Genomic DNA, 27,627 nt, shown 5'->3' on the forward strand with positions numbered 1-27,627 from the left:
CACGGATAAGAAAAAGCTAAAGGAGTTCATCACCACCAAACCAGCATTAAATGAAATGCTGAAAGGTATTCTTTAAGAAGAGGAAGAAGATAAAGGTAAAGATAAAAAATTCTGAACAACAAAGTTTATGAACAACATCCATCAACAAGTGAATCTAAAAATCAAGTGAATAAATAATCTGATGATCAGAATAAACTGGTGATTATAATAGAATCAGGGGCATAGAAAGTGAGTGGACTGACTATTCTTGGGGGGGAAAGGGGTTTGGGGGATGCAGGAAGAGACTGGACAAAACTCGTGCAGCTATGAATGACAGTGGTTTGGGGGGTGAGGGCGGAAGGTGGGAGGGGAACCTGGTGGAGGAGAGCTATGGGGGGAAAAAGAGGAACAACTGTAATAATCTGAACAATAAAGATTTAATTAAAAAAAAACTTCACAAAGGTTATTTTTTATGATCTAATGTTTTGCCCAAGAATGCTACCTTTAAGTTTTACGTGGCCAATGTTACAAAAGCTTTTGTGCTATCATTATTATATATTGACCTATTCTGTTAGCATGATTGCAAATTTATGCCTGCAATTTTAATATCTTATCATGACTAGCAGGACCATCTAAGGCTTTAATTTCCTAAGAGATGAGGGACCTAATCTGTGTAGAAAAGTCTCCTTAACTGAATATAAAGTTAGTCTGCCATCTTGGGACTTAATTAGACCCCACTTATTACATGTTTTTATGTGTGGCTGCTGATGCCATGTGGTCTTCCCTTTTCTTGGTACAGTTCTTATCCCAGGACAACTTGACTTACAATTCTGTTTTCTTTCTTCTGTACTTACACAGTGACAAACAAAAATATCCTATGCTTTATAAACATTATGTATTTAATAGAGAAAACAAAAAGCTCATGTATTAACAGGTTCCTATTTCTTAAAGTCATTAAGTCTTAAACACCCTACTATAGTTGCTTTTCTTTTTGCATTGAGACTATTTGGTACACTATTAACATTTTTAAAAAATATTTTTTACCCGGCCGATGTGGCTCAGTGGTTTTGGGCTGGGTCCCCAGTAGGGAGTGTGTAGGAGGCAGCCGATGAAAGATTATCTTCATTGATGTTTTCCATCTCTCCCTCTCCCTTCCTTTCTGAAATCAATATTTTTGAAAATGTATGATAGCAATATATACTAGACTAGCCCAGCTGTAAATAAATATATCTAATTAGACTAAGACAAATTTACTTTATATGACTCTACCCATGAAAACATACCTTGAATGCTTTCGTGGTTCAGTGAAAGTTCAGCTTCAGGAAATGACACAGTGAACATTGGACAACTTTTTCTGGTTTTAAAGCATAAATCAATTAATAAAATTATATCAATTAATAAAGAAATAAAAATTTTTAAATGGAAAGAAGAAACACTTTCTCATTCAAATACAATTTAAATTATTTTCTTCATTTAAAGGAATTTCAAAATAGGATGTTTTTATTGCTACATTATTCCAATCACTTTTACAATTACTATCAATTTGTTAACATTAATATTTCAAGTGCTGCCCTATTTTATTTGGCTCAGTGGATAGAGTGTCAGCCTGTGGACTGAAGGGTCCTGGGTTCGATTCTGGTCAAGGGCACATGCCTGGTTTTCGGGCTTGATCCCCAGTAGGGGGCATGCAGGAGGCAGCCAATCAATGATTCTCTCTCATCATTGAAGTTTCTATTTCTCTCTCCTTCTGCCTTCCTCTCTGAAATCAATAAAAATATACTTAAATAAAATATTTCAAGTGCTTGCATAGAGGGAGCTGAAAATTTAATGGGCGAACTTCAGTGGTATAAACATGTTAAACCTACACTTAGTTCTGAAAGTAACTTTGGGGATGACTGTCTGCCAAAAAGGGGTGATGGGGTCAGGAAAAAAGAAACCCTGCTCTTGAATTATGTAGCCTGACTATCTAATACACTGAAAGTTTGTCATTATACTTTAAGATGTAAATGAAAGTCACTAATGACTACTGACATGATTTATAATTCTTGTATTTCACAGTAAAGAAAAAGATAGGAAAGATAGGAAATACTGAAGGGAACAGATTGAAAGCAAAATAAGTCATTCTTTTTTGTTGTTGTTTAAAGTATTATGTCTTTTTTCCCCCGATTAACCCCCCAACCCCCACCACTCTCACCCTCAAGGGCAAGCCCCCACCACCCCAGTGTCTGTGTCCATTGATTATGCTAATATGCATGTATACAAGTCCTTTGGTTGATCTTTAACCCCCCCACCCCCGCCTTCTCCCCAAGGTTGGATGGTCTGCTCAGTGCCACCTTGACTCTGGATCAATTTTTGTTCATCAGTTTATGTTGATCATTATATCCCACATATGAGTGAGATCATGTGATATTTATCTTTCTCTGACTGGCTTATTTCACTTAATATTATTTATGCTCTCCAGTTTCATCCATGCTGTAAGAATTACCATCCAAATGATAAGAATTCCTTCATTTTTATAGCAGTGTAGTATTCCATTATGTAGATATACCACAGTTTTTTAATCCACTCATCTGCTGGTGGGCACTTAGGCTGTGTCCCAATCAGAAAGGATATATGCAACCCTATGTTCATAGCAGCACAATTTACAATAGCTAAAATAAGTCATTCTTAATCTGCACTTGTGATCACCTGCCTGGGATCATTAAAAGTTCACTGAAGAAAAGCCATCAGTTAATCCCTTTTTTCTCAACTACTTTACTACACAAATCCAATCAAGATATCTTCCTTAAAAAAAGAAAAGAAAAAGAAAAGCCTGGGCTGTGGCTGATAAGGATCAGTTGGTTGCCATTTGATTCCTTATCACAGCACAGGTGGGTTTGGTCCTGAACCAAATGGGGAAGCAACCAATCCATGTTTCTCTCTCCTTCTCTCTTCTCTCTCTACAATCAATAAAAACATATTTTAAAGAGAAAAACCTCTATTTTCAGCTGTTTTAAGAGTAGTTTTTATGCACCAGACACATCTACTTAAATCCTATGCAAGAATAATAAATCGAACATTCTATCCTGTCTAAAAATAGAAATAATCAATATATGCTATCTTGAAAATGGAAATGAAACTGCTCATATAAAATAATTCTATGAGGCAAATAGATCTTAATGCTGATTCCCCCCCAAAAAATGTTATTCTTTGAGAACAACCTAATTTACAATAAAATAAAACCATAGTTTGAGTCAATAACAGAATTTTTTTCCATAATTACTAAGGAGAACTTAAGACATAAGTCCAAAAATAGAGCAAACTTTCATCTAAATTATTAAAAAATAGTTATTTATATTAGGCAAGACGGCAAACAATGTACATCTCTGATAGTAGAGGAATGATTAAATTATAGTACAGTCAAGTTATAGAGTGAACCACTGAAACCATTAAAATTCATGTTTATAAAATATATTAATGAGAAAATAATTATGATAAACTATTAAAATTTAAAAACAGGATACAAAACTATCTACAAATGGTTCTTTTGGGGCAGTGAGATTATGGATGCTATGTTAGTCTTCTTTAGTCTTTTCTTTTTTTCTGTTTCTGAACTTATATTGCTAATATATTCAGTAAAAGGAATTTTTGAAAATAGCAATTCTCAAACTTTTTGATTTTAGACTACTTTACACTCTTAAAAAATTATCGGGAAACCCAAAGAGTTTTCGTTTATGCAATTTATAATTACAGACAGTCCTCCAGTTACACCGGCCTCAACGTACGTTGTTTCGTGGTTACTTTGCCATATCCCATTTACAGTACTTATATAAAAAAAAAAGTTCCATCATTTTGACATATGTACATATGTGCTTTATGTTTTTTATTATTTATTTACAAGTAAAAGTCCGAAATTATCTTTCTTTTAATTTTTTTTTTTTACTGTTTCACTTCATCACTCTGTGTATATGCTCCATGTGAGTAACATAGGTGCTTATGTAGGTGGGGGCCGACTTATAGCGAAAATCGCATTACATCGCACCATAGGAACGGATCTCCGAAGTAACCCGAGGACCTACTGTATTTAAGTGAACCTGTCTGGGTTGTGGGCTCAATGCCCTCCACCCCACCCCGGGCGGGGGGTGGGGGCGGGGTTGGAAGGCCCACATGCCAGGGGCAGCTTTTTGATAATTCTCATCATTGATTTTTCTATCTCTCTCTCTCTCCCCCCTCTTCCTCTCTCTAAAATCAACTTAAAGCCCTAGCTGGTTTAACTCAGTGGAAGAGTTTCGGCCTGCGGACTGAAGGGTCCCAGGTTCGATTCCGGTCAAGGGCATGTACCTTGGTTGTGGGCACATCCCCAGCAGGAGGTGTGCAGGAGGCAGCTGATCAATGTTTCTCTCTCATCAATGTTTCTAACTCTATCTCTCTCCCTTCCTCTCTGTAAAAAATCAATAAAGTATATTTAAAAATAAAATAAAATAAAAATCTCTTTAATGTAAGCTATTATCTCATATTTGTTACTCCTTTTTATCTTTTTTGTTTTGTTAATCCTCACTCAATATTTTTTCCATACCCCACTGATTTTTAGAGTGGGAGGATTGGGAGTTGGGGGGAGATAGAGACCCTTTGGTGCTTGGGCTGTTCTTTGTTTTTTATTATTTATTTACAAGTAAAAGTCCGAAATTATCTTTCTTTTAATTTTTTTTTTTACTGTTTCACTTCATCACTCTGTGTATATGCTCCATGTGAGTAACATAGGTGCTTATGTAGGTGGGTTCCGACTTACAGCGAAAATCGCATTACATCGCACCATAGGAACGGATCTCCGAAGTAACCCGAGGACCTACTGTATTTATATTTACATGCTAGAAATTAAAATGGAGAAAATTTTAAAATAACCATTAATTTAAAAGTAACAGTAATAATCTAGTGCTATGTTAATATATTTTATGAAAATGATATTTTCAAAAATCGAAAAAATTAGTGAGAAAAGTGACAGTTTCACATTTTTAAAAATCTCTTTAATGCCGTAACTGATTTGGCTCAGTGGATAGAGCGTCAGCCTGCAGACTGAGGGGTCCCAGGTTCGATTCTGGTCAAGGGATGTACCTTGGTTGTGGGCACATCCCCAGCAGGAGGTGTGCAGGAGGCAGCTGATCAATGTTTCTCTCTCATCAATGTTTCTAACTCTATCTCTCTCCCTTCCTCTCTGTAAAAAATCAATAAAGTATATTTAAAAATAAAATAAAATAAAAATCTCTTTAATGTAAGCTATTATCTCATATTTGTTACTCCTTTTTATCTTTTTTGTTTTGTTAATCCTCACTCAATATTTTTTCCATAGATTTTTAAAAATATGTTTTTATAGATTTCAAAGAGAGGAAGCGAAAGGGTGATGGAGAAAAATCAATGATGAGAGAGAATCATCAATTGACTGCCTCCTGCATGCCCCTTACTTGGGACTAAACCCACAACCCAGGCATGTGCCCTGACTGGGAATCAAACTGTGACCTCCTGGTTCATGGGTCAACATTCAACCACTGAGCCACACCAGCCGGGTTCCACTGCTTTTTAGAGAGAGTGGGAGAGAAGGAGGGAAGCATAGGGAAAGGGGGGGGAAGAGGGAGAGAGGGAGAGAGAGAGGAAGAGGGAGAGAGGGAGAGAGGGAGAGAGGAAGAGAGACCTACGTGAGAGAGACACACATTGATTGGTTCCCTCTTGCACACGCCCAGACCAGGGCTGGGGATAGAACTTGCAACCCAGGTACAAATCGAACCTATGACCCTTCAGTGCATGGGCTGACGCTCTAACCACTGGGAAACACAGGCCAAGACTGTTTTCACTCTTTTGCCATATATTTTGTTTGACATATATAACAAAAATCTGATCTTATACAGACATGCAGTTGAAAAAGGAAGGAGGCCCTAACCGGTTTGGCTCAGTGGATAAAGTGTCGGCCTTTGGACTCAAAGGTCCCAGGTTTGATTCTGGTCAAGGGCATGTACCTTGGTTGTGGGCATATCCCCAGGGGGGGCAGGGCGGGGAGTGCAGGAGGCAGCTGATTGATGTTTCTAACTCTTTATCCCTCTCCCTTCCTCTCTGTAAAAAAATCAATAAAATATTTTTAAAAAAAGAAAAAGGAAGGAGTATTTTAATAGCCTTTTTGGATAAAATAAAAGCAATAACTTCCTTAAAGGTAACTGAAAATGTAGATATTGAATCAAACTCAATGAACTTTTTGTACTGTGTTACATTATAACACACAGAGGCTCAATGCACGAAATTCATGCTTGGGTAGGATCCCTAGGCCTGGTCAGTGATCAGGGCCCATCCGTAGGGCAACCGGCGGGGTAATCACCCCCCCACCCAGCTGGCACCCACCTTGGCTGGCCTGGGGGCAGCTCCTGTATTGAGCATCTGCCCCCTGGTGGTCAGTGCACATCATAAGGACCAGTCATTCCACAGGTCGGTCTGCAGTTTGCTCAATTTGCATATTAGGCTTTTATTATATAGGATTACTGATTTTGTGACATCATGCATTGGTCCTTTAGAAAATATTGAGTTATGCAAATCTTTTTTTAAACCTCACTCAAGGATATGTTTTTATTGATTTTAAAGAGAGAAGAAAGGAGAGAGAGAAAAACACTAACGTAAGAAAGAAACCAATCGATTGTGTCATGTATACACTCCAACCAGGGATTGAACCAGAAACCTAGGTATGTGCCTTGACTGGGAATTGAACCTGAAACCTTTTTAGGTATATGGGATGACACTCCAACCAACTTTGCCACCTGGCCAGAGCAAATCATGCAAATCTTCTATGTGTTTCATTATAAAGTATCAAAAAGATCACCTTTATAAATATTACCACTGATCTCACCAGAAAACTTTTTAAGTATTAGAAAGACATCACTGTCGAAGTGGTAGACAGAAGTTTTCCTAAACTCTAATTTTCTCTTGAAAGCTTGAATTTTTTCTTTTGCAACAAATACCATTAGCAATTTTCCTTGAAGTGGCTGGGTTACTTCATTCATTTTCAAGAAAATGTCTGACATATAAACAAGTGTGAATAACTAGTTTGTTAGTTATTTTTTCAAATTAAAAAGAAAAGTAAGGCTAGTTTTCTTATAATGCTTACAACTAAAACAAGTGCTCTATTAGAGCACTTCAGTACTATTAGCATACTTCCCGCTTCATTTGATTTAATAAAACTAATAATTTTTCTGCTTCAACAAATTCATTAAGTGAAAATGGCTGAGGTTTTTGTTTGTTTGTTTTTAACTGCTAGTACATGGCAGTGAAAAATACTATTATTATTAGTGCTATTTGGTGGCACTGCCCTGATTCCTACCTAGGGCTCCAGAATTTTACCCATTTACTTTAGGACTGTAAGTGCAAACATAAATACCATGCAACAGGCAATAATGTGTTGGTAGTGTTATGAAAATAATTTTGACCTCACAGACTCTCTGGAAAGAGGCTCAAAGATTCCTAGATGGTGCACAGACCATACTTTGGGAATCATTGTTTTAAAAGAACTAAAAGGGTAAAGTCTCCTAAAGTAAATAGTTGTATGAAGTCTAATTTCAATAAACTTTACAAATTCTTTCATGCTATGCCTTAAATTCCCTTTCAAAATAATATTAATAAACAGAATCATTTAATCTGATTCAACCTCTCTTAAGAAATAAAACTTACTGCCCAGACAGTGTGGTTCAGTGGTTAAGCAACGACCCATGCACCAAGAGGTCACTGGTTCAATTCCCAGTCAGGGCGCATGCCCAGGTTGCAGGTTCGGGCTCTAGCAGGGGGCGTTCAGGACGCAGCCGATCAATGATTCTCTCTCATCATTGATATTTCTATCTCTCTATCTCTCTCCCTTCTTCTCTCTCTAAAAATCAATAAAAACATATTTTTTTAAAAAGAATACTTTAAAAAAATAAATTTTAAAAAGAAATAAAACTTGAGAATATTTGTAAAATTATACATATATCTATATATGCTGCTAAAGGGGCAATTATTCAAAAACATAATTCTAAAACAAAAATTAAGACTTTTTTGATGTGCAAAATGACTAAGTATCTATACATAATAAAGCCAAAAATTAGTATGCTTACTCTAACAGAGCTTGATTTTGTTCCATTTCATCTTGAGGTTGCTAGGGAAAAAAAACACAGTAGTTTTCCAACTGATGAATACTAACCCAATGCAACACACTAAAAATTTAACATTTTAGGTGATTCATATTACTCTTTCTTAGCATCTTTTTTTATTGTAGTAAAATACGTATAAAATAAAATTTACAATTTTAACCATGTACAGTTCTGTGGTACATATATATTCACAATGATGTGCAACCATCACCACTATCCATCTCCAGAAGTTATTCATCCTCTCCTACTAAAACTCCATACCCATTAAACACTAACTGTCCATTCACCACCCCCCCAACCCTCAGCATCTACCCTTTTACTTTTTGTCTCTATGAATTTGACTACTCTAAGTAGCTCATATAAAAAAAAAAACTGCAGCCCTGGCCAGTTTTGCCTAGTGGATAGAGTGCTGGCTAGCGGGCTGAAGGGGCATGGGTTCAATTCCCAGTCAAGGGCATGTACATCGGTTGCAGGCTCAATCCCTGGAACCAAGTAGGGGCACGAGTGGGAAGCAACCAGTCCGATGTTTCTCTCTGCCTTTCTCCCTCCCTTCCACTCTCTCTAAAAATAATGGAAAAATATCCTCGATGAGGGTTAAAAAAAAAAGAAAAGAAATACTACATATATTTGTCCTCTTATGAGTGGTTTATTTCACTTGGTATAATGTCTTCAAGGTTTATCCATGTTGTAGCATGGCTGAAGAATATTCCATTGTATGTACCATATTTTGTTTACCCACTCATTTATTAGTAGACACTTTGGTTACTTCCACCTTTTTGCTATTGTGAATAATGTTTCTATGAATGTGGGTAAACAAATATATTTCTGAGTCTCTATATCCACTTATTTTAGGTATAATTGCAAAAGTGGAATTTTTGGATCCTATGTATAATATTTTGTGAGATCACTATACCATTTTCTACAGAGACTGCAACCATTCTACATTTCCCACAAGCAATGAGTAAGAATTCTGATTAAGTGAGAATGTCGCCCTGGCTGGTTTGGCTTGGTGGATAGAGTGTCGGCCTACGGACTGGGGCAGCCTACGGACTGGGGGGGGTCCTGGGTTTGATTCCGGTCAAGGGCATGTACCTTGGTTGCGGGCACTTCCCCAGTGGGGGGTGTGCAGGAGGCAGCTGATCAATGTTTCTCTCTCATCGATGTTTCTCGCTCTCTATCCCTCTCCCTTTCTCTCTGTGAAAAATCAATAAAATATATATTTTTTTAAAAAGAGAACGTCACCTCCCTACTGCGGCTTAAAAAGACTGATACTGATAACACACACACACACACACACACACAAACCAGCTTCAGCTACATATATAATAAAACAGGTACTATATACACATATAAATCTCTCTGAGTGCTGACCTTGCCAACCATGATCCTTCTTCTATTACATGGTCATCAAACAAGCTTGTGATTGCTCATTTCCCTTCAAGGTTCTCATTAATGTTCATTTAAACCAGTGGTTCTCAACCTTCCTAATGCTGTGACCCTTTAATACAGTTCCTCATGTTGTGGTGACTCCCAACCATAAAATTATTTTCGTGGCTACTTCATAACTGTAATTTTGCTACTGCTACGAATCGTAATGTAAATATCTGATATGCAGGATATATTTTCATTGTTACAAATTGAACATAATTAAAGCATAGTGATTAATCACAAAAACAATATGTAATTATATTTGTATTTTCCGATGGTCTTAGGCGACCACTGTGAAAGGGTCGTTTGACCCCCAAAGGGGTTGCGACCCACAGGTTGAGAACCGCTGATTTAAATTGATTTCACCTTTACATATGGGTAAGGATGGAAGGTGAAAGCTGCAGAATGGAGAAGGAAAGTGAAATTCAACCTGAATTCACACCTCTCAGATAAAGAGTTCCACAGGTAATATCTGTAAGATTGAATTAATCATTATTCCCTGTTAAACAAGTATTTTCTATATGATCAAAAATGGATTATAATAAAACCAGTGATGCCCCTGTACTAATCAGCATTCTCCAGAGAAACAAAACCAATAGAATATGTACATATGTATAGAAAGAGATGTATTATACGGAATTGGCTTCATGGACTGGCAAGTCCAATCTGCAGTGTGGGTCACAACGCTCAAGACTCAGGAAAACTGATGATGCAGACAAAGTCCAAAGGCTGTCTGCTGGAAAATTCTGTCTTGCTCAGGGCAGCTGTCTTTTTGTTCTATTGAGACCTTCAACTGGTTGAATGAGGGCCACCAACATTATGGAGGGTAATCTGCTCTACTAAAATCTATTATTTAAATGTTAATATCATTCAAAAACATCCTCTCAGAAACTGTTATACTAAACATTTTCCATGTAAAGTTAAAAAACTGCTTTCCAAAAAAATATGTCACCTAGAAATATAATAAAACAGGTACTATATAGGCAGGGCAAAAGTAGGTTTACAGTTGTTTGTATGGCAAATAATACAGTAATCCTATATAATAAAAGCCTAATATGCTAAGTGTCCGGTCGTCCAGTCGTCCATTCAACCAATCAAAGCATAATATGCTAATGATATGTTAAGGCCGTTCAACCACTCGCTATGACATGCACTGACCACCAGGGGCAGACACTCTGACCGGTAGGTTAGCTTGCTGCTGGGGTCCGGCCAATTGGGACTGAGTGAAATGGGCCAGACATGCCCTGGAGCCCTCCTGCAGTCCCTCCCCGCCCTGATCGTGCACCCGTGGGGTCCCTTGGCCTGGCCTGCGCCCTCTCGCAATACGGGACCCCTGAGGGGATATCGGAGAGCTGGTTTCGGCCCGATCCCGCAGGCCAGGCCAAGGGACGCCACTGGTGCACAAATTCATGCACCAGGCCTCTAGTTAATAAATAATAACACAAGAATAAACTGTTTCTCATACTTACAACTGTAAATCTACTTTTGTCCCACCTTATATATATCAAAGAAAATAAATGTTCAAATAAAATAAAAAATAAAAATTTAAAAATAAAAACTGTTTGCTATATAGCACCTGTAAATAATAAGGAAAGGTATTGCAAGACCCAACAAAAATGATGAATATAAAATATTTTAAAAGATGCTGCTTATATATATTTTTTATTTTTATTGATTTTTTTACAGAGTGGAAGGGAGAGGGATAGAGAGTTAGAAACATGGATAAGAGAGAAACATCGATCAGCTGCCTCCTGCACACCTCCTACTGGGGATGTGCCTACAACCAAGGTACATGCCCTTGACCAGAATCGAACCTGGGACCTTTCAGTCAGCAGGCCAACGCTCTATCCACTGAGCCAAACCGGTTAGGGTAGATACTGTTTATATTTTTATTTTACTTTTTAAGAATAGTGTATTGGTTTTTTTAGAGATTGAGAGAAACATCGATGTGAGAGTGTAACAGCGATTGGTTGTCTCCTGCACACCCTCTTCCGGACACTGAGCCCACAACTCAGCCATGTGTCCTTGACCGGGAATCAAACTGGCAACCTTTTGGTAGACAAGACAACGCCCAGCCAACTGAGCCACACCAGCCAGTACCTGCCTATATTTTTAAAAATTAGTATAGTGTATAACAAACCAAAGATCCTCAATTTCTACAAAGTTTATCCTTATCTAAAATAGTCCATCATTTCTAAAATATTCTGTTTTGAAGTTGAAATATAAATATTGTATATGAGTACTAAGGAACAATTTATTTAGAAATCCATTTAGTAATTTTTTTGGAATTTATTTAGAAATCAATTCAAGGTATAAAACAATATATTTTATTATTTGAAAATAATTATGGGAAAGTGTCTTTTCTGGTCTCTCCATTTCTTTGATAAAATCAATTTCTCTCATATAATTTCTTCTCCCCCCCGCCCCCCACAGTGGCCTTTTCTTTCTCCCCCCACTTCGCTAAGCGCCCCCTAGAGGCCTGAAGCAGAAGAAGCCGGTTTACATCTCCGGAGCTTAGCGGCTCTAGTGGGGAAAGGAGGCCAATAAAAACGCCAAATGTCAGTCAGCCTCATTGGTCTAGTTTGGGATTATATTGCCATCCTTGAGTCAATCATTGTGGCCAGAGGAATGGAACGCGCTGATTGGCTGCATGCTGACCTGGATGTGGACCCGGGGCCGAGAGCAGAAGAAGGGTGGTTTCCCAAAGATTGACCAAGTGTAAAGGTTGAGGGAAAGGGACCCAAGTCTGTCTGTCTCCTTGGCTGAGGCCCACTTGCATTTCCATCCATGATTCACACAACAAGCCCCCACTGACTAATGTCACAAGGGTTCTGAGTGTTGGAATATAAAGAAAGAATAACTGTGGAAAGTGTTGGGGTCTGTTTTTTAAGGTGGGGAAAGAATATTTCCCTTCCCCTAATGGTTTATTTTCATAGAATGAAAATAAAAATAATGAGAACAATATGTATGAATTTTTAAAATAATATTAAAATTCACTACAGATGTGGAGAAACTAAGATGGCGGCAGAGATAAACACCGGGAAGTTAATGCCGCTCACAACAATTGATTAATACCTCAGAGAAACAACACGGACTTCATCCAGAACCACAGGAAGCCTGGCTGACTGTAAACTCTACAACTAGAAGGAAGGAAAGGCACACTGAGACCCGCAGAAGCTGCAGGAGAGAAGCGCAGAGAACATGGGGACAAGAATGAAAATAAAAATTCTTAATAAAAAAAAAATAAATTTAAAAAAAAAAAAAAAAATTCACTACAGATGTTTAAACATTTTGGTTATATGGTCTAACTTTTACTGCAGACACAAAAAAGAGGGATAGGGGAAAGTTAAAGGAGGTATCTATTTTACTACCAATGAATTCCCATGAATGTGAAAAAAAGAGGAACAAATATCAAATACTTCATTTATCCTTCTTCTATTTTTACAAGCCCATACAGCAGATGACTGATTTACTATCTGATGTCCAACCTTTGAAAGATATAACCATTAACTCTTAAAGTCCTGTAAAGCAATTGTTCCAAGCTGGTTGATTATCAGAAATTACTTGGGAGTCTTTCAAAATGGAGATTCCTGCCCTAACCGGTTTGGCTCAGTAGACAGAGCGTTGGCCTGCGGACTGAAGGGTCCTGGGTTCGATTCTGGTCAAGGGCATGTACCTTGGTTTCAGGCACATCCTCAATAGGGGGTGTACAGGAGGCAGCTGATGGATGTTTCTAACTCTCTATCCCTCTCCCTTCCTCTCTGTAAAAAATCAATAAAATATATATTTAAAAATGGAGATTCCTAAGTTCCACTCAAGTACAGGTGTCAAGAGTCTATATTTTTAAAAAGCTATCCAAATGAGTCTAATGATCAAACTTTCAAAATCACTGTTCTGAGGTATAATCTAGAGCCTGGTACAATATTCTCATAGCAAATGCTTCTGAAATAAACTTATAAAATTATTATTTCCCATTTCACAATTACTGAGACTAAGAAGGAAAATGTTTTTCCCTTAACTCAGAAATTGCAAAATGATTTTAAGCAAATTATTAGAAACTAAATATAGACGTTTCAGCTTCAAGAAAAAATATTTTATGTTAAAATTTTCTTTTAATCAGAGATAATTCAAGTGAGACACCTTCCTAGGTACAATATTAAATAGATCCTCATGGTCAAATCTTCCCTTCCATTCCTTAAGACTTTGTAGGTATCTCTGGTTAGCTAATTTATTTATGCCAAGGTCAAGGTACTAACTAAATCACCCCTTACCTTACCTCAAGGTGATTACATTACAAAGCAAATAAAAATGTGTGTATATAAGTGTGTGTACACACACATGCATTCACACACACAGAACAACAGAAAAGCCTTTCAGTGGCCCATACCACAAATTCTACCTCACAGACTAGTGTCTTCTTCACAAATTTAAGATGACTCTGACATATCATGGAGATGAAAACTGTAATTATTATATTCTAATATAATTCTAACCTCTTATAACATTCTGTTCCTCCCACTTCCATATCTCTACTGAAAGAGAAAAATAAAGAGGAAAAAGGAAATATTTTAACACCTCCTCCTAAAACAACTGTCTTTCAATAAATTTGCAACAGAGAAACAGAATGATTAGCTAAGGAGAAAAAAACTGATAAAAGAAAGAAGCAGCAAAATAACAGACAAAAAGAATTAATCATTAGTAATTTGTCACTCTTTAAAGTAGCATTTCCAGTTTTTAACAAGTATGTATTTAATCAATATGCTTACACACCTGTAAGACTGCATCCTCATTAAGCACAGGCATGGTCTTCTTTTCACTTATTTGCATTTGTGGATCCTCTCTGAGCTTCAACCCAAGTTGAATCTCAGGAGAGCATGTGCCTAGAATGGAATATAATCATAGTCAGGCATAACAGTTTTATTGCTCTGACAATGACTCAAGGATTTAAAGATAGTAAAAAAAAAAATGTCATAAAAGGTCATTTTGTAAATTATAATTTCCTAATTGTCACTTTTATGAATTATGGTTTTTAACTTATTAATTAGGAAGAAACATACACATTACAGTAAATAAAATAATACTTGATAGTTACTTTTTATCAGGATGAATGATGCAAAGGATATAAATAGAAAATTATATAGACTTAAATCTCACTAGAAAGAATACTTTCCTTTTAAAAAAAATTTTAGGTCTTTTTAAAAACCCATCATGCTAGTATATAATTCAAAAAAAGTCCAAATTTCTATTTCAAGATGGCAAATTGAGCCCATATTTTAACTTTCTTCCCTTCCCAATTCCTAAAAAGAATCCAAAGGAATGATTAGGTTTTAAAAATCTAAAACAGCAATGGTTTAAAAACAAAAAAAGGCAGGGGTGGGGCGTGGGGGGGAAGATACCCTCTATAGATTACAAGATGAAAATAGATTAAATAGAAAATATTAGTAAACAGCTGGTCACTCAACATAGAAAAGGAGGGGCTCCTTCAGAAGTAACTACTAGTATATGGACTTCTTCCATCAGAATCCCTGAAAATGACCCAGCTCAGAAATCTCACCAACAAAGATGCAAGAGGGTAAATTAGAATTCACAGTGGTACTGAGCTTGCTGTTTGTATCAAGAAGCTTAGGATGAATGTTGTAGCCAGCTACTCTGTGTAGGAAGATATATTCCTGCCCAGATATAGAAATGAACTAAAAGCTAAGGTTGGTAAAATAATGTAATAATGGCACAGAAGTAGAAATAGTCAAAAAGATCAATGAAACAAAACAAAAAAAAAGTGGGAAACAGACATATATATCTAGGAATTTAATATGTAACAATATGGTATTTTAAACAGTGGCACCAAGAAGAATTATTCAATAAATAATATTGGGAAAATTGGTTAATCATTTAGAAAAAAATAAATGTAGAACTACCTTCCCATAGGCCAAAATATTCCAAAGAGATTATTTGTAAAAGCTATAAATATAGTAAGTGGAAATTAAGAGAGAAGAAAATACTTTATAGTCTTGAAATAGGTAAACTATTTCTAAATTTGAAAAAACTAATAAACCTTAAAAAAAGAAGAAGAAGAAGAAGAAGAGACTGCCCTAGCCGGTTTGGCTCAGTGGATAAAAGCATCAGCCTGTGGACCAAAGAGTCCCAGATTCCATTCCAGTCAAGGGCACATACCTGGGTTGCAGACTCATCTCTGGGCCCTGGTTGGGGTGCATGCAGGAGACAACCAATTGATGTGTTTCTCTCACATTGATATTTCTCTCTCTCTTCCTCCCTCTCTTCCACTCTCTCTAAAATTCAATGGAAAAATATCCTCTGGTGAGGATTAAAAAAAAAGAAGTTAAAAGAAAAAAGACTGACTTTTACTACATAAAAACTTAAAACTTCTACAATACAAAATATCATGAATAACATGAAAACATTACTAAGAAACTGGGAATACCTATTTGCAATACATATGCAATAAATATGTTATATTTAATATGTAAAATGCTCTTATAAATAAATAATAAAGATTAGGAGATATATAAGACAATTAACACCAAAAAAGTATGAATGATCAATATTAATATATGCCTAAATAGTCTTTAAAATTAAAATAATCAGATACTTTTTATTTATTAGTTTTGCAAAGACTGAATATGTCCTATGTTGGTTGGAGGGGAAAGCCATTTTTCTAGGGGTCCATAATGTCAAGATCTGACACATGTCAGATCCTTTAAAATCAGAATACATTATTTGAAAGTTAATCTAACTTTAGCTAGTTATTTATTCTAAATAAATAATTTAAAAGTAGGCAAAGGTGTAAGCATTAGAATATTCATATTTGTTATAGTATTGAGAAACATCAAAAATATAATCTATTTATTAAGTAAGGGTACATTCATACAAAATAATATGTAGCAATTTAAAAGGTTAAGGTAGATAAATATAACAAAATATGAAACATATTATGTAGTACAATAGCAATTATGATAAGAGATATTTATGTCGGCATACAAAAGTCTAGAAGGATATACAAATACTAAATGCTGGCAATTATTGGGAGTGGAACTGTAGGAAAGAATAGGGGATAGGATCTTCAATTTTCTACATAATATAATTTTTTATTTTTTAAATGTTTTATACTTTTAGTAATTAGCAAAAATAATAAAAGTCTATTTGGAAAAGGACATAAAAGAAAAAACTTGGATAGAATATTAAAGCAGTCCTCTAACTTTTTTTCTACTGGCACTTTATACATCAAAGAATACATTCTGGAGACCAATATTACTCACTGTCCCTTCCATTTACAAGTAAGAAAAACCACTCCAAGACGAAACTGTAACTTGCCATTGTGGTATGAGGTGAAGTAATGTACAGTGAAAAGACATTGCAAACTATACAAAGATCTTCATGGTGTTTAGGAAATTTTTCTTCTATACTCATTTCCAGACATCCTCCGAAATGAAAATTCTCACAAGAAGAAATAATACAAGGAGATAACCTACCGTTTAAACACCAACTGCAGAACTGAACTTTTTAAACAGTAACAATTAGTGGACAGGCTTTTCTAGACACCATTTACATTGGTCTAGAAGTGGACTCAGGAAGTATGAATTGGCAGGTGACAGGCACTTTTGAAAAATATATAACTAGACTTATTGTGTGACAATGTTAACTGCACTAATGTAATAGACTATGTTAACTAGATTTACTGTAGTGATCATTTCAAAATATATAGAAACTAGAGGCCCGGTACATGAAATCCGTGCATGAAGGGGGGTCCCTCAGCGTGGCCTGCGTCCTCTTGCAATCTGGGACCCCCTCAGGGGATGTCGGGTCTAAACCAGCAGTGGGACATCCCTCTTGAAATCCGAACACTGTATGCACCAGTGACCATACTTTTCATACAGGTGAAAAGCATCTTGCTGTTTGTTGTATGGGCAGCTGCATTTTTTTGCCCTGATTATAAAAAGTAGTACATAACATGATTCTTCTGAGGCAGTAGTACAATTTTCCCTATCTCATGGGTGGAAAAACTGAAGCAGAGAGAAGTTAAGTAATTGGCTTTGTCACACAGTTATAAGTGTCAGAATCAGGGCTGACCAGAAAATGTGCAAGCCAGAGTCCATGCATGTCATCACTGCATCATCCTGTTTTTTCAGTGTTAGAGTAGCCTTGCCAGGTTTTAATTTTTAAATCTAAGAGACTGTTCCCAATATATAGGGTATGGTCCCTAGGCCTGGCCAGCAATCAGGGCCATCTGTGGGGCAACCAGCAGGCACGGCGATGGGGGGTGGGGGGGCTGCTGGCACCCACTTTGGCTGGCAGCCCGGCGCCACCCACTGGCTGGCCTCACCCCTTAATCGCTGCTGCCAGTCACCTCCCTCTGGGGGGCGGGGGGCCAGATGCTCAATGCAGGAGCAGCTCCTGCATTAAACATCTGCCCCCTGGTGGTCAGTGTGCATCATAGTGACCGGTCGTTCTGCTGGTCGTTCCGCCATTCAGTCTATTTGCATATAAGGGTTTTATTATATAGGATGCTGAATCATTATTTTTTACACTTGAAAATAATATGAGGTTATATGTTACTTCTACCTCAATAAAAAATAATAAAATGAAAATAAATAAAAAATATATACCAAGGATATCTGCAACTTAATTTTGACTGAAAGAATCAGACTGGTTATTAACTCAGCGTGGCCTGCGTCCTCTTGCAATCTGGGACCCCCTCAGGGGATGTCGGGTCTAAACCAGCAGTGGGACATCCCTCTTGAAATCCGAACACTGTATGCACCAGTGACCATACTTTTCATACAGGTGAAAAGCGGCCAGATGCTCAATGCAGGAGCAGCTCCTGCATTAAACATCTGCCCCCTGGTGGTCAGTGTGCATCATAGTGACCGGTCGTTCTGCTGGTCGTTCCGCCATTCAGTCTATTTGCATATAAGGGTTTTATTATATAGGATGCTGAATCATTATTTTTTACACTTGAAAATAATATGAGGTTATATGTTACTTCTACCTCAATAAAAAATAATAAAATGAAAATAAATAAAAAATATATACCAAGGATATCTGCAACTTAATTTTGACTGAAAGAATCAGACTGGTTATTAAAAAGTACTATTTACTGCCCTGGCAGTTGTTGCTCAGTAGTTAGAGCACTGGCCTGTATACCAAAGGATCGTGGGTTCAATTCTCAGTCAAGAGCACGTACCGGGGTTGCAGGTTTGATCCCCAGCTCCTGTTGGGGGTGTGTGTAGGAGGCAACCAGTCAATGTGTCTCTCTCACATTGATGTTTCTCTATCTCTCTCCCCCTCCCTCCTCTCTCTAAAAATCAATGGGAAAAATATCCTTGGGAGAGGATTAACAAGAAAGAAGTATTTACTTTTGCAGCTTCTAGGGTTAAGCTATAGAGTTGGGGGGCAGAGAAGAGCTATCTCATTACTACTACCATAATCTCTGTTGTAAACATCTTCCAGAAGTATAATCCCCATTGCTGTCCTCATAGTAACAGACCATAATAGGCCTCCGGGTCTATTACAGATGCCTCAAAGAAACTAACTCTGTGTAAAGTTAAAGAACAAGACTAAATATAAAAGGAGACATTAATGAAATAATAACACCTGAGAAATTAAATGGACTACTTAGTGAAAAGAATTATTTCTCACCTTTGCATATTCCACTTATATCAGGATGGAGACTGAACTCAGATCTAAGAGATGTGTCTTGATCAAAGAGCAACCTTTCAAATACCAAAAAGAAGGTACAGGTTGTTATCATGTTTCCTAAACAAAGACTAACAATTTAACTGTCAGGTTTTTTCCTACAGTTTACTGTCAATTTTATTTTGTATTGGTTTAGGGCAGTGGTCGGCAAACTCATTAGTCAACAGAGCCAAATATCAACAGTACAATGATTGAAATTTCTTTTGAGAGCCAAATTTTTTAAACTTAAACTATATAGATAGGTACATTGTTATTAACTTAATTAGGGTACTCCTAAGGCTTAGAAAGAGCCACACTCAAGGGGCCAAAGAGCTGCATGTGGCTCGCAAGCCGCAGTTTGCCAAACACTGGTTTAGGGTGTACAGCTTAGATGTTAGACAATCATATACATTACAAAGTGTTCCCCTCAATATTTCCAGTTCCCAACTGGCACCATACAATATTATTGACTATATTCCCTATGCTTTCCTTTACATACCTGTGACTATTTTGTAACTGCCAATTTGTTCTTCTTAATCCCTTCACCTTTTTCACCCAATCCCCAACCCCTTCTCCCTTCTGGCAACCATCTGCATCTATAAGTCCGTTTTGTTTATTTTGTTCTTTAGATTCCGCATATTAGTGAAATCATATAGTATTTCTTTCTCTGACTGACTTATTTCACTGAGCATACTCCCCTCTAGGTCCATCCAGGCTGTCACAACAACAAACAATCCAATTTAAAAAATGAGCACAGGCCCTGGTCTGTATGGCTAAGTGATTAGAGTGTTGGCCCTCACACCAGAGGGTCAAGGGTTTGATTCCCAGTCAAGGTCACGTACCTGGGTTGAAGGTTCAATCCCTGGCCAGCATTGTCACATGCAGAAGGCAACCAATCGGTCTTTCTCATACTGATGTTTCTCTCTCTCTCTCTCCCTTTCTCTCTCTCTCTTTCTCTCTCTCTCATCTTCCCCCTTCCTCCCTCCCTTCCACTCTCTCTAAATGTCAATTGGAAAAAAAATTCTCGGGTGAAGATTAACAAAAAATTAGGACAGGATCTGAGTAGACACTTCTCTGAAGAGGACATATAGATGGCCAACAGTCATATAAAAAGATGCTCAACATCACTATCAGAGAAATGAAAATTAAAACTACAATGAGATATCACCTCACACCTGTCAGAACGGCTACCATCAACAAGTGATAAGTGTTGACAAGGATGTGGAGAAAAGGGAACCCTCATGCACTGTTGGTGGGAATGCAGATTGGTGCAGCCACTATGGAAAACAGTATGGAGTTTCCTCAAAAAATTAAAAATGGAACTACTTTATGACCCACCAATTCCACTTCTGGAGATTTATCAGAAGAAACCCAAAAGATTATATGCATCCCTATCTACGTTCACTGCAGTGTTATTTAGACTAGCCAAGATATGAAAGCAAACCAAGTACCTATCAATAGACGAGTGGATAAAAAAGTTGTGGTACAGCAACTCGACCTGACAGACAAGGAGGACATTCCACCCAACAGCATCAGAACACATTCTTCTCAAGCACACACGAACATTCTCCAGGATAGCTCGCCTTAGGCAAGTCTCAACCAATTTAAAAAGATTGAAATAATACAAAGTATGATGAACGTAAACTACAAACTTTGGATGACAGTGATGTGTCGTAGGTTCACTGGCGTTGACAGTGAGTGAGGCTGTGCAAGTGTACTGGCAAGGGCTATGTTTTTTTGGCTCAACTTTAATGTGAATGTAAAACTGCTCTAAAAATAAAGTCCATTAAAAATTTAATAACTGGTATGCTAACACAATAAAAAAATTTCACCAAGGTGTATCCAAAAATGTGTCTGGAAAAAAAAAAGTTGTGGTACAGATGTAAGATGGAATATTACTCAGCCATAAAAAATGAAACCTTAACTGTCTTTTTTTATACCTAAACTTGCTAGCATTCTTAGTTATACCACTATCAATATGTTGGGATGTTACTTCTGAGATTAGGTTACAAAAATTCACTAGCTTCCATCTTGTCTTCCTCTTACTCTCTTGCTTCTATATGCTCATGGAAGTCAGTTCGCCTTGTTGTGAAATGCCCTGTGGAGAAGCCTATGTGGCAAGAAGGTAAGAGAGGAACTAAGGCCAGAAAGGAACTAATTCTTAAAACCATGTGTAAGTGGATCCTTCTCATGAACCCTTGAGATGAATGCAGCCTTGGGAGTCCCTGAGCAGGATGATTTAGTTAAGCAACTCCCAGATTCCTGAAGCACAAAAACTACAAGATAGTAATGTTTATTGTTTTAAGATGCTAAGTTTTGGAGTAAGCTGTTATACAGCAATGGAAACCTAATAAAGACATTTTAGTTACATTTCCCCAAGTGTCTCTTTTTACAGTTGTTTTGTTCAAATCAGGATCCAAACAAGGTACACATTGCATTTAGTTGCTATGTAAGTCTCTTTTTAAATCTATATATTACCCCCAACCTCCCCCACCCCTTTGCAATTTATTTGTTGAAAAAACTGGGTTGTTTTTACTGAAGAGTTTCACACATTTTGCATTTACTGACTGCATGTTATTTAATATGTTCCTCTATCTTGTATATTTCCTGTAAACTGGTTACTAGACCTAGAGGTTTGATCTAATTCAAGTTCAATTTGGGGAAGCATATGTGTACTTCCTACAGAAGATAATGAAGTATATGTCGGGAAAGGCAGTCTTGTGCATGCAGTCTTTCAACTACCTTTTGGCCTCGAGCTTGAAACGCTCTCTTACAAAGAGACAAAGAGTTCTCTCAGGATGTGCTGGACCTATTGCCTTGTGTGAAAATACCTTTCCTTGTTTCAGACTCAGTGTGTATTCCTTTGATTTGTTTAAGTGTGTGTCAGTTGGCACCTGGCCAATCCCACCACTATATGTCTTCTGTGGGGAGAGGATGAAGTTCCTCATTCTGTGGCACAAGAGGGGTGTGGGCATGCCAGTGGCCATGGGGGACCAGTGCCCACTATTGAAGCCAATCTTGTTCTGTCCCTTCTCTATGTGAGTGAAGTGTTGTTCCAGCACTGTGTTTTCATTGGTGACTCTGATACCAAGATACAGTGGGTAGAAGTGTGTGGATTTCTGCTTCTGGTGATAGGCAACAGATGCCACTTGCTCAATATGATGGTTGTAACTCATTTTGTGATGTTAGTGACCACTGATGACCCTGCCTAGGTCTATTCATTATTAGGAGTATATAAAATGGCAATATTCTACTTTATTACTTTCTTCATTTAATTGAAATACATATTTTTTAAAAACTTTCACTCATGCCCAGCTGGTGTGGTTCAGTGGTTGAGCATCAACCGATGAGCCAGGAGGTCAGGGTTTGATTCCCAGTCAGAACACATGCAGGGGTCATGTAAGAGGCAGCCAATGAATGATTCTCTCTCATCATTGATGTTTCTCTCTCTCTCTCCCCCTCTCCCTTTCTCTCTCCAAAGTCAATAAAAATATATTTTTTAAAAAACACTTTCACTCATAAACTATACAATTACTTTCCATCAAGCTATGTTAACTCAGCCAAGTTACTTAGTTACAGTTTGCATAGGAAAGGCAAAATAAATGCCTGCTTCTTTCTTCCTTCCTTCCTTCCTTTCTTTTCATTTTATTTTATTTAAAAAATTTTTTTTATAGATTTCAGAGAGAAAGGGTGAGGGAGATAGAGATAGAAACAAAAACTGCCTCCTGCACCCCCTACTGTGGACTGAACTCACAACTTGGGCATGTGCCCTTGACCTAAATTGAACCCGGGACCCTTCAGTCCACTGAGCCAAACCAGCTAGGGCTGCTTCTTTCTCTTTCCTTATCAGTTTTCATAATATTGAAATATGTTTTTAAAGACCATTACAAACTCATTGATTTAAATCCACTGCTGTTATAGTTCTTCTCAATGTTCAAACTGTCCCATTTTTAGCTAGTGATAGCTTCTCCAAAGTGGCTCATGGGTTTTTTGACATGAACCCACTTAGATCAACCCCCAATGTGACTAGATTTGGAAACAAGTCCTTAAAGGAGGCAATTAAGATTATAAGGTGTGGGGAGCCTCTATAGGGTTAAGCCTCCGACTGACCTGTTGGCAAAGTCACAAACAAGTCCCAGCTTAGAGGGCACAGTCTTCTTAGCATAATTAGGCTTGACCTTAAAAGCTCCCTAGATCTTATCTGGGAAGCTAATAGGCTGAGGGAACTGCAGCAAGAACAACAAGTGAAACTCACAAGAAGAGTGTAACTATGGAAACCACTGCCTTGTTTACCTGTGACTATAAAATAAAAGGCTCAGCTTGCCTCGATCTTTCTCTGTGGCCTCAGCCAGGCACAGGAAGATCCATGGAGACTAAAGAGAGCTAGAGAGTTCTGAATGCTGTCTCCATGTAAAACATTCTTCACCGACTTCATCCACACCTTTGGGAACCCCTGGACCCCTGAGGCTGGACCCAGGCAATAAGGGTGGGGCCCTAATCTGACTGGTATCTAATAATCAAATTAGAAGAGAGGGATACACCAGGTATGCATGCACACAGAGGAAAGACCATAGAATTAATAAAGCTTCAGGCAGCTGGGAGACCATTTATGGTCATTTAAAGTTCCAGAAGAGAAGAAATTGGTACAGAAAAAAACATCTATGAAGGAATTATAACAGAAAACTTCCCAAGTTTGGTGAAAGACATACATTTATAGATTCAAGATCAATGAACCAAAAACAGTAAAAAACACAAAGAAAATCATGCCTAGGCACATCATAATCAAACTGCTAACAACCAAAGATGAGGGGAGGAGGAAAGAAAGAAAACAGACAGACAAAAAAAGATGATATACTACATATATAGGAATAGTGATTTAAATTGGAGAGGGGCTTGCCTTAACTGGTTTGGCTCAGTGGATAGAGTGTCGGCCTGCAGACTGGGGGGTCCTGGGTTTGATTCCGGTCAAGGGCATGTACCTTGGTTGTGGGCACATCCCCAGTAAGGGGCGTGCAGGAGGCAGCTGATCGATGTTTCTCTCTCATCGATGTTTCTAACTCTCTATCCCTCTCCCTGCCTCTCTGTGAAAAATCAATAAAATATATTTTTTAAAATATAAATAAATTGGAGAGGGGCTTAACTACAAAGCGGCAGCTAAAGGGAGTTTTTCTGGAGTGATGGAACTGTTGTGGACCTTGATTGTGGTGGTGGTTATAAGATTAGTCAAAATGTTTCCTGGATACCAATAAGAGCGAATATTATTGTATGTGTATTCTATATAATAAAAGCATAGTATGCAAATTGTCCCCTGGACCGGGAGTTCTCTGGGAGTTCGACCAGGGGATGGAGCTGGCCAGGGGAAGGGAGGAAGGCCCTGGCCAGCAGCCAGCAGGCACTGGGAACCCCACCAGTGCACGATTTCATGCACTGGGCCTCTAGTACATAAACAAGCCAGAAACCTGGGTATCATCCTCCACTTCTAATGAACCACCATCTCCTGCCAAATTTACTCTCTAAAGATTTCTCAAATTTGCCCTTTTCCCTCCATTCCCATTGTTTCTTCTTAGTTGAGCTCTCATCATCCCAGTCTGTTACTACTTTGATAAGCTCTTGTAAAAGGTGATCCCTTCTCTAATAGTACCAACTTTAATCTGGAAGCTTGTTAGCAATGCAGAATCTCAGATCCCTCCAGATAACTCCTGAATTGGAATACACATTTTACCAGGATTCCACAGTGATTTACAAGGGCATTAAAATTTTAAAAGCCCTAGTCTAGCCAGCGTGGCTCAGTGGTTGAGCATCTACCTATGAACCAGGAGGTCATGGTTCGATTCTTGGTCAGGGCTCAATGCCCAGTGGGGGGGGGGGGGCATGCAGGAGGCAGCCAATCAATGATTGTCTCATCATGGATGTTTCTATCTCTCTCTCTTCCTCTCCCTCTCTGATCACAATAAGAGTATATATCTTTTAAAAGGAGTGGTGAAAGTGGGCATCCCTGTCTTAAAAATAAATTAATTAGTTAATTTAATTTAATTAAAGGCCCTGGTCTAGGACATGCTGGAGTCAACAAAAATCTGAAAAGGCTGCTCCTCCACCTAACATTTCACAGGGACACATGCGGGATATCTGAGGCCTTAGAAGACCTCACCCTACCAGGCTCACCGCCCACCACCTCAGCATCCGGCACTTCGCTAAGCACTAACCTTACATTCCACCACACACAACACCATGCCATGTCCCACAGCCACACCCTGGCCTAGAACACCTCCTGTTCTCCGTCCGGCTAATTCCTACCCCGTCCTGGAGCCTGGACTCAGAAATAACCCCAACCAGCTCCGACGGCCCCCTGGGCTGCGGTGACAGACTCTCCGAGCTCCTCAACCCCCCGGGGCTTCCCACACTGCAGGGAGATCGTGTGCACGTGTCCTTCCAAAGGCAGGGGCCCCAGCTCTTTTATCCTTTCCCCGAATCTAGCACCGAAAGCGACGTGTGTCCAAGAAGGTGTTGGTGGACCACACTGCCGCCTTCTTTGATTCTTAGGGAATTCCCGGTTTCCAGCTCGGTGGTATCCGGTTCTCTCATCACATACTCTTCTCCCGAGAGATGATGTTAACCGTCTCCTAGACCTGAGCTACAAGCTGCTGGGAGCAAAATGCACTGCAGCTGTGTAGACCTACTACGTTTTGGCCTGTTTAAAAGGACTTACGGCCTCAGGCTAAGAGTAAAGGCTTTTTTTATTTTTATTTTATTCATTTTTTTAATGCCATAAAGCCAGCTCCTCTAAAGCTCGTTTTGTCTTAAGTTGGGGGGTTGTGGCCTGGTTTATTTACGAGTTCTCAGCTCAGGCCTCCGGCCTCACAAGGCCTACGGACTCTGGTCTGCTAATGTCTCCCCACCCGGCGCCGGTGCAGGCCTCCGGGCGGTCACCCGGCCCAGCACCGGAGGCTGATGGTCACCTTCTCCAGGGCAGCTCCTCGTCCTCCAGGTCACTCTCCGTCACCGACCCGTCTATCACCGTTTCGTCGCTGTCCCAGTCTGGGGCCTGGGCACCTTCCTCCATCTTCACCTCGCACTCGGAGTCCTTTCTTATCCTCGCCCTCCAAGGGTCCCCTTCCCGCAACCAGAAGGCTCTGTGAGCGCCTCTTTACGTTGTGAGTTAAAAACAAAATTCGTGGCGGGAGCCGGGCCTTGCACAGCGCGCTGAGGAGGTCAGAGGAACCAGGGGGGTCGTCGTGGCAAGGCGGTCCCGCTGGGGTGCCTGGCCGCCCGCCGCCGGCAGGGCGGAGCTGAGGTGCTAGCGTTCCCTCGAAGTCTGGTTGATGCTCATTGTCCAGTCCTTGCAGCTTCCTGTCCTCCAGCTTCCTGGTCCTTTTACAAGGATGTCCGTGCCATCTCCCCTAAGGTCTCTGGAAGAAGACCCCAGAGGAGCGAACTGTCAGCTCCTGCAGGACCCAGCAGCCCCAGCCTGGCGTTCTGAGCGTCCTCACATGCACCGAAAGGTTGCCAGTTCGATTCCGGTCAGGCCACATAGCCAGGTTTCAGGTTTGATTCCTGGGAGACAACTGATGGATGTTTCTACCCCTCCCTTCTTTTCTCTCTCTAAAATCAATTAAAAAGATATTTTCTTAAAGTTTCCTTTTACATAACAGTAAAGTTATTAAGAAACAGTTCACCTGCCAGCTTGCCTAAAAAGATTTTGCCAAAACACATAAATATTACAACAAAACAAGAGCACCACCACATATACAAATCTCACTGTTGCTCTCTTAATCTATTTGGAAATCTAATAGAAAATGGCCTCCCCTGACTTCTACTCTGCAGCACTATAAATGGTTCCTCTATGGTTCTTTGGAATGCATTGTAGCTGTCCCCTCCAACATGTACAGCCTTGATGGATGTTTATGAAATGTTAACCAAAATTTACACTGTAAGTCCATTTTGGGAAATATATGCAACCCCAAAGAATCCTGTATTTTTCTTTTAAAATTGACAGATGAGGAAATAACCTGAGTGGAATTTAAAATTACATAAGAAGATATAGTATTGGTCCGTGTACAATAAAGGAAAGATACATTGGATTTAGCTCAAAGCTCTCTATTGCTTTGGGATAATATTGTTTATTTTATTTATCTTTTTCTTAAAATAAAAAAATAGGTGTGTGTGTTTCCTTAATATCGTGGTTTTGAAATTGCTATTGTTTAGACTTACAGCTAAAAAGTCTTGAGTAACCCAACCATCAATTATTGGTTGAGCAATAAAAACTATTGAAAGCAGTCTTTGTTTACAATCCTGGGTAATAGGTGCTCCTTCTCCTCTGTTATTAACTCTGCATTATTGAGCACTTCATGTGAACTAAACAGAGATGATACAGATAGTACCTCTTGTCTTGGTCTGA

At 38.7% G+C, this 27,627-nt stretch overlaps 1 protein-coding gene across 1 annotated transcript in view; it reads right to left on the bottom strand.

Annotated features, from left to right (window-relative positions):
- ANKRD31 (ankyrin repeat domain 31) overlaps window positions 1-26,477 on the bottom strand; it is a 124,236-nt gene extending 97,759 nt beyond the window's left edge. The window contains exons 1-5 of the mRNA XM_015571672.1: window positions 26,189-26,477; window positions 19,197-19,270; window positions 14,313-14,422; window positions 8,079-8,119; window positions 1,263-1,333 (exon numbers count right to left, since the gene is read on the bottom strand). Of these exons, the coding sequence (XP_015427158.1) occupies window positions 1,263-1,333; window positions 8,079-8,119; window positions 14,313-14,422; window positions 19,197-19,270; window positions 26,189-26,292 (400 nt within the window). The 5' untranslated portion in view covers window positions 26,293-26,477. The remainder of the gene's footprint in view (window positions 1-1,262; window positions 1,334-8,078; window positions 8,120-14,312; window positions 14,423-19,196; window positions 19,271-26,188) is intronic.
- Between the last annotated feature and the right edge of the window lie 1,150 nt (window positions 26,478-27,627).

This window comes from Myotis davidii, unplaced genomic scaffold, assembly GCF_000327345.1.
Source record: "Myotis davidii unplaced genomic scaffold, ASM32734v1 scaffold44, whole genome shotgun sequence".
In the NCBI taxonomy this organism is placed as follows: Eukaryota; Metazoa; Chordata; class Mammalia; order Chiroptera; family Vespertilionidae; genus Myotis; species Myotis davidii.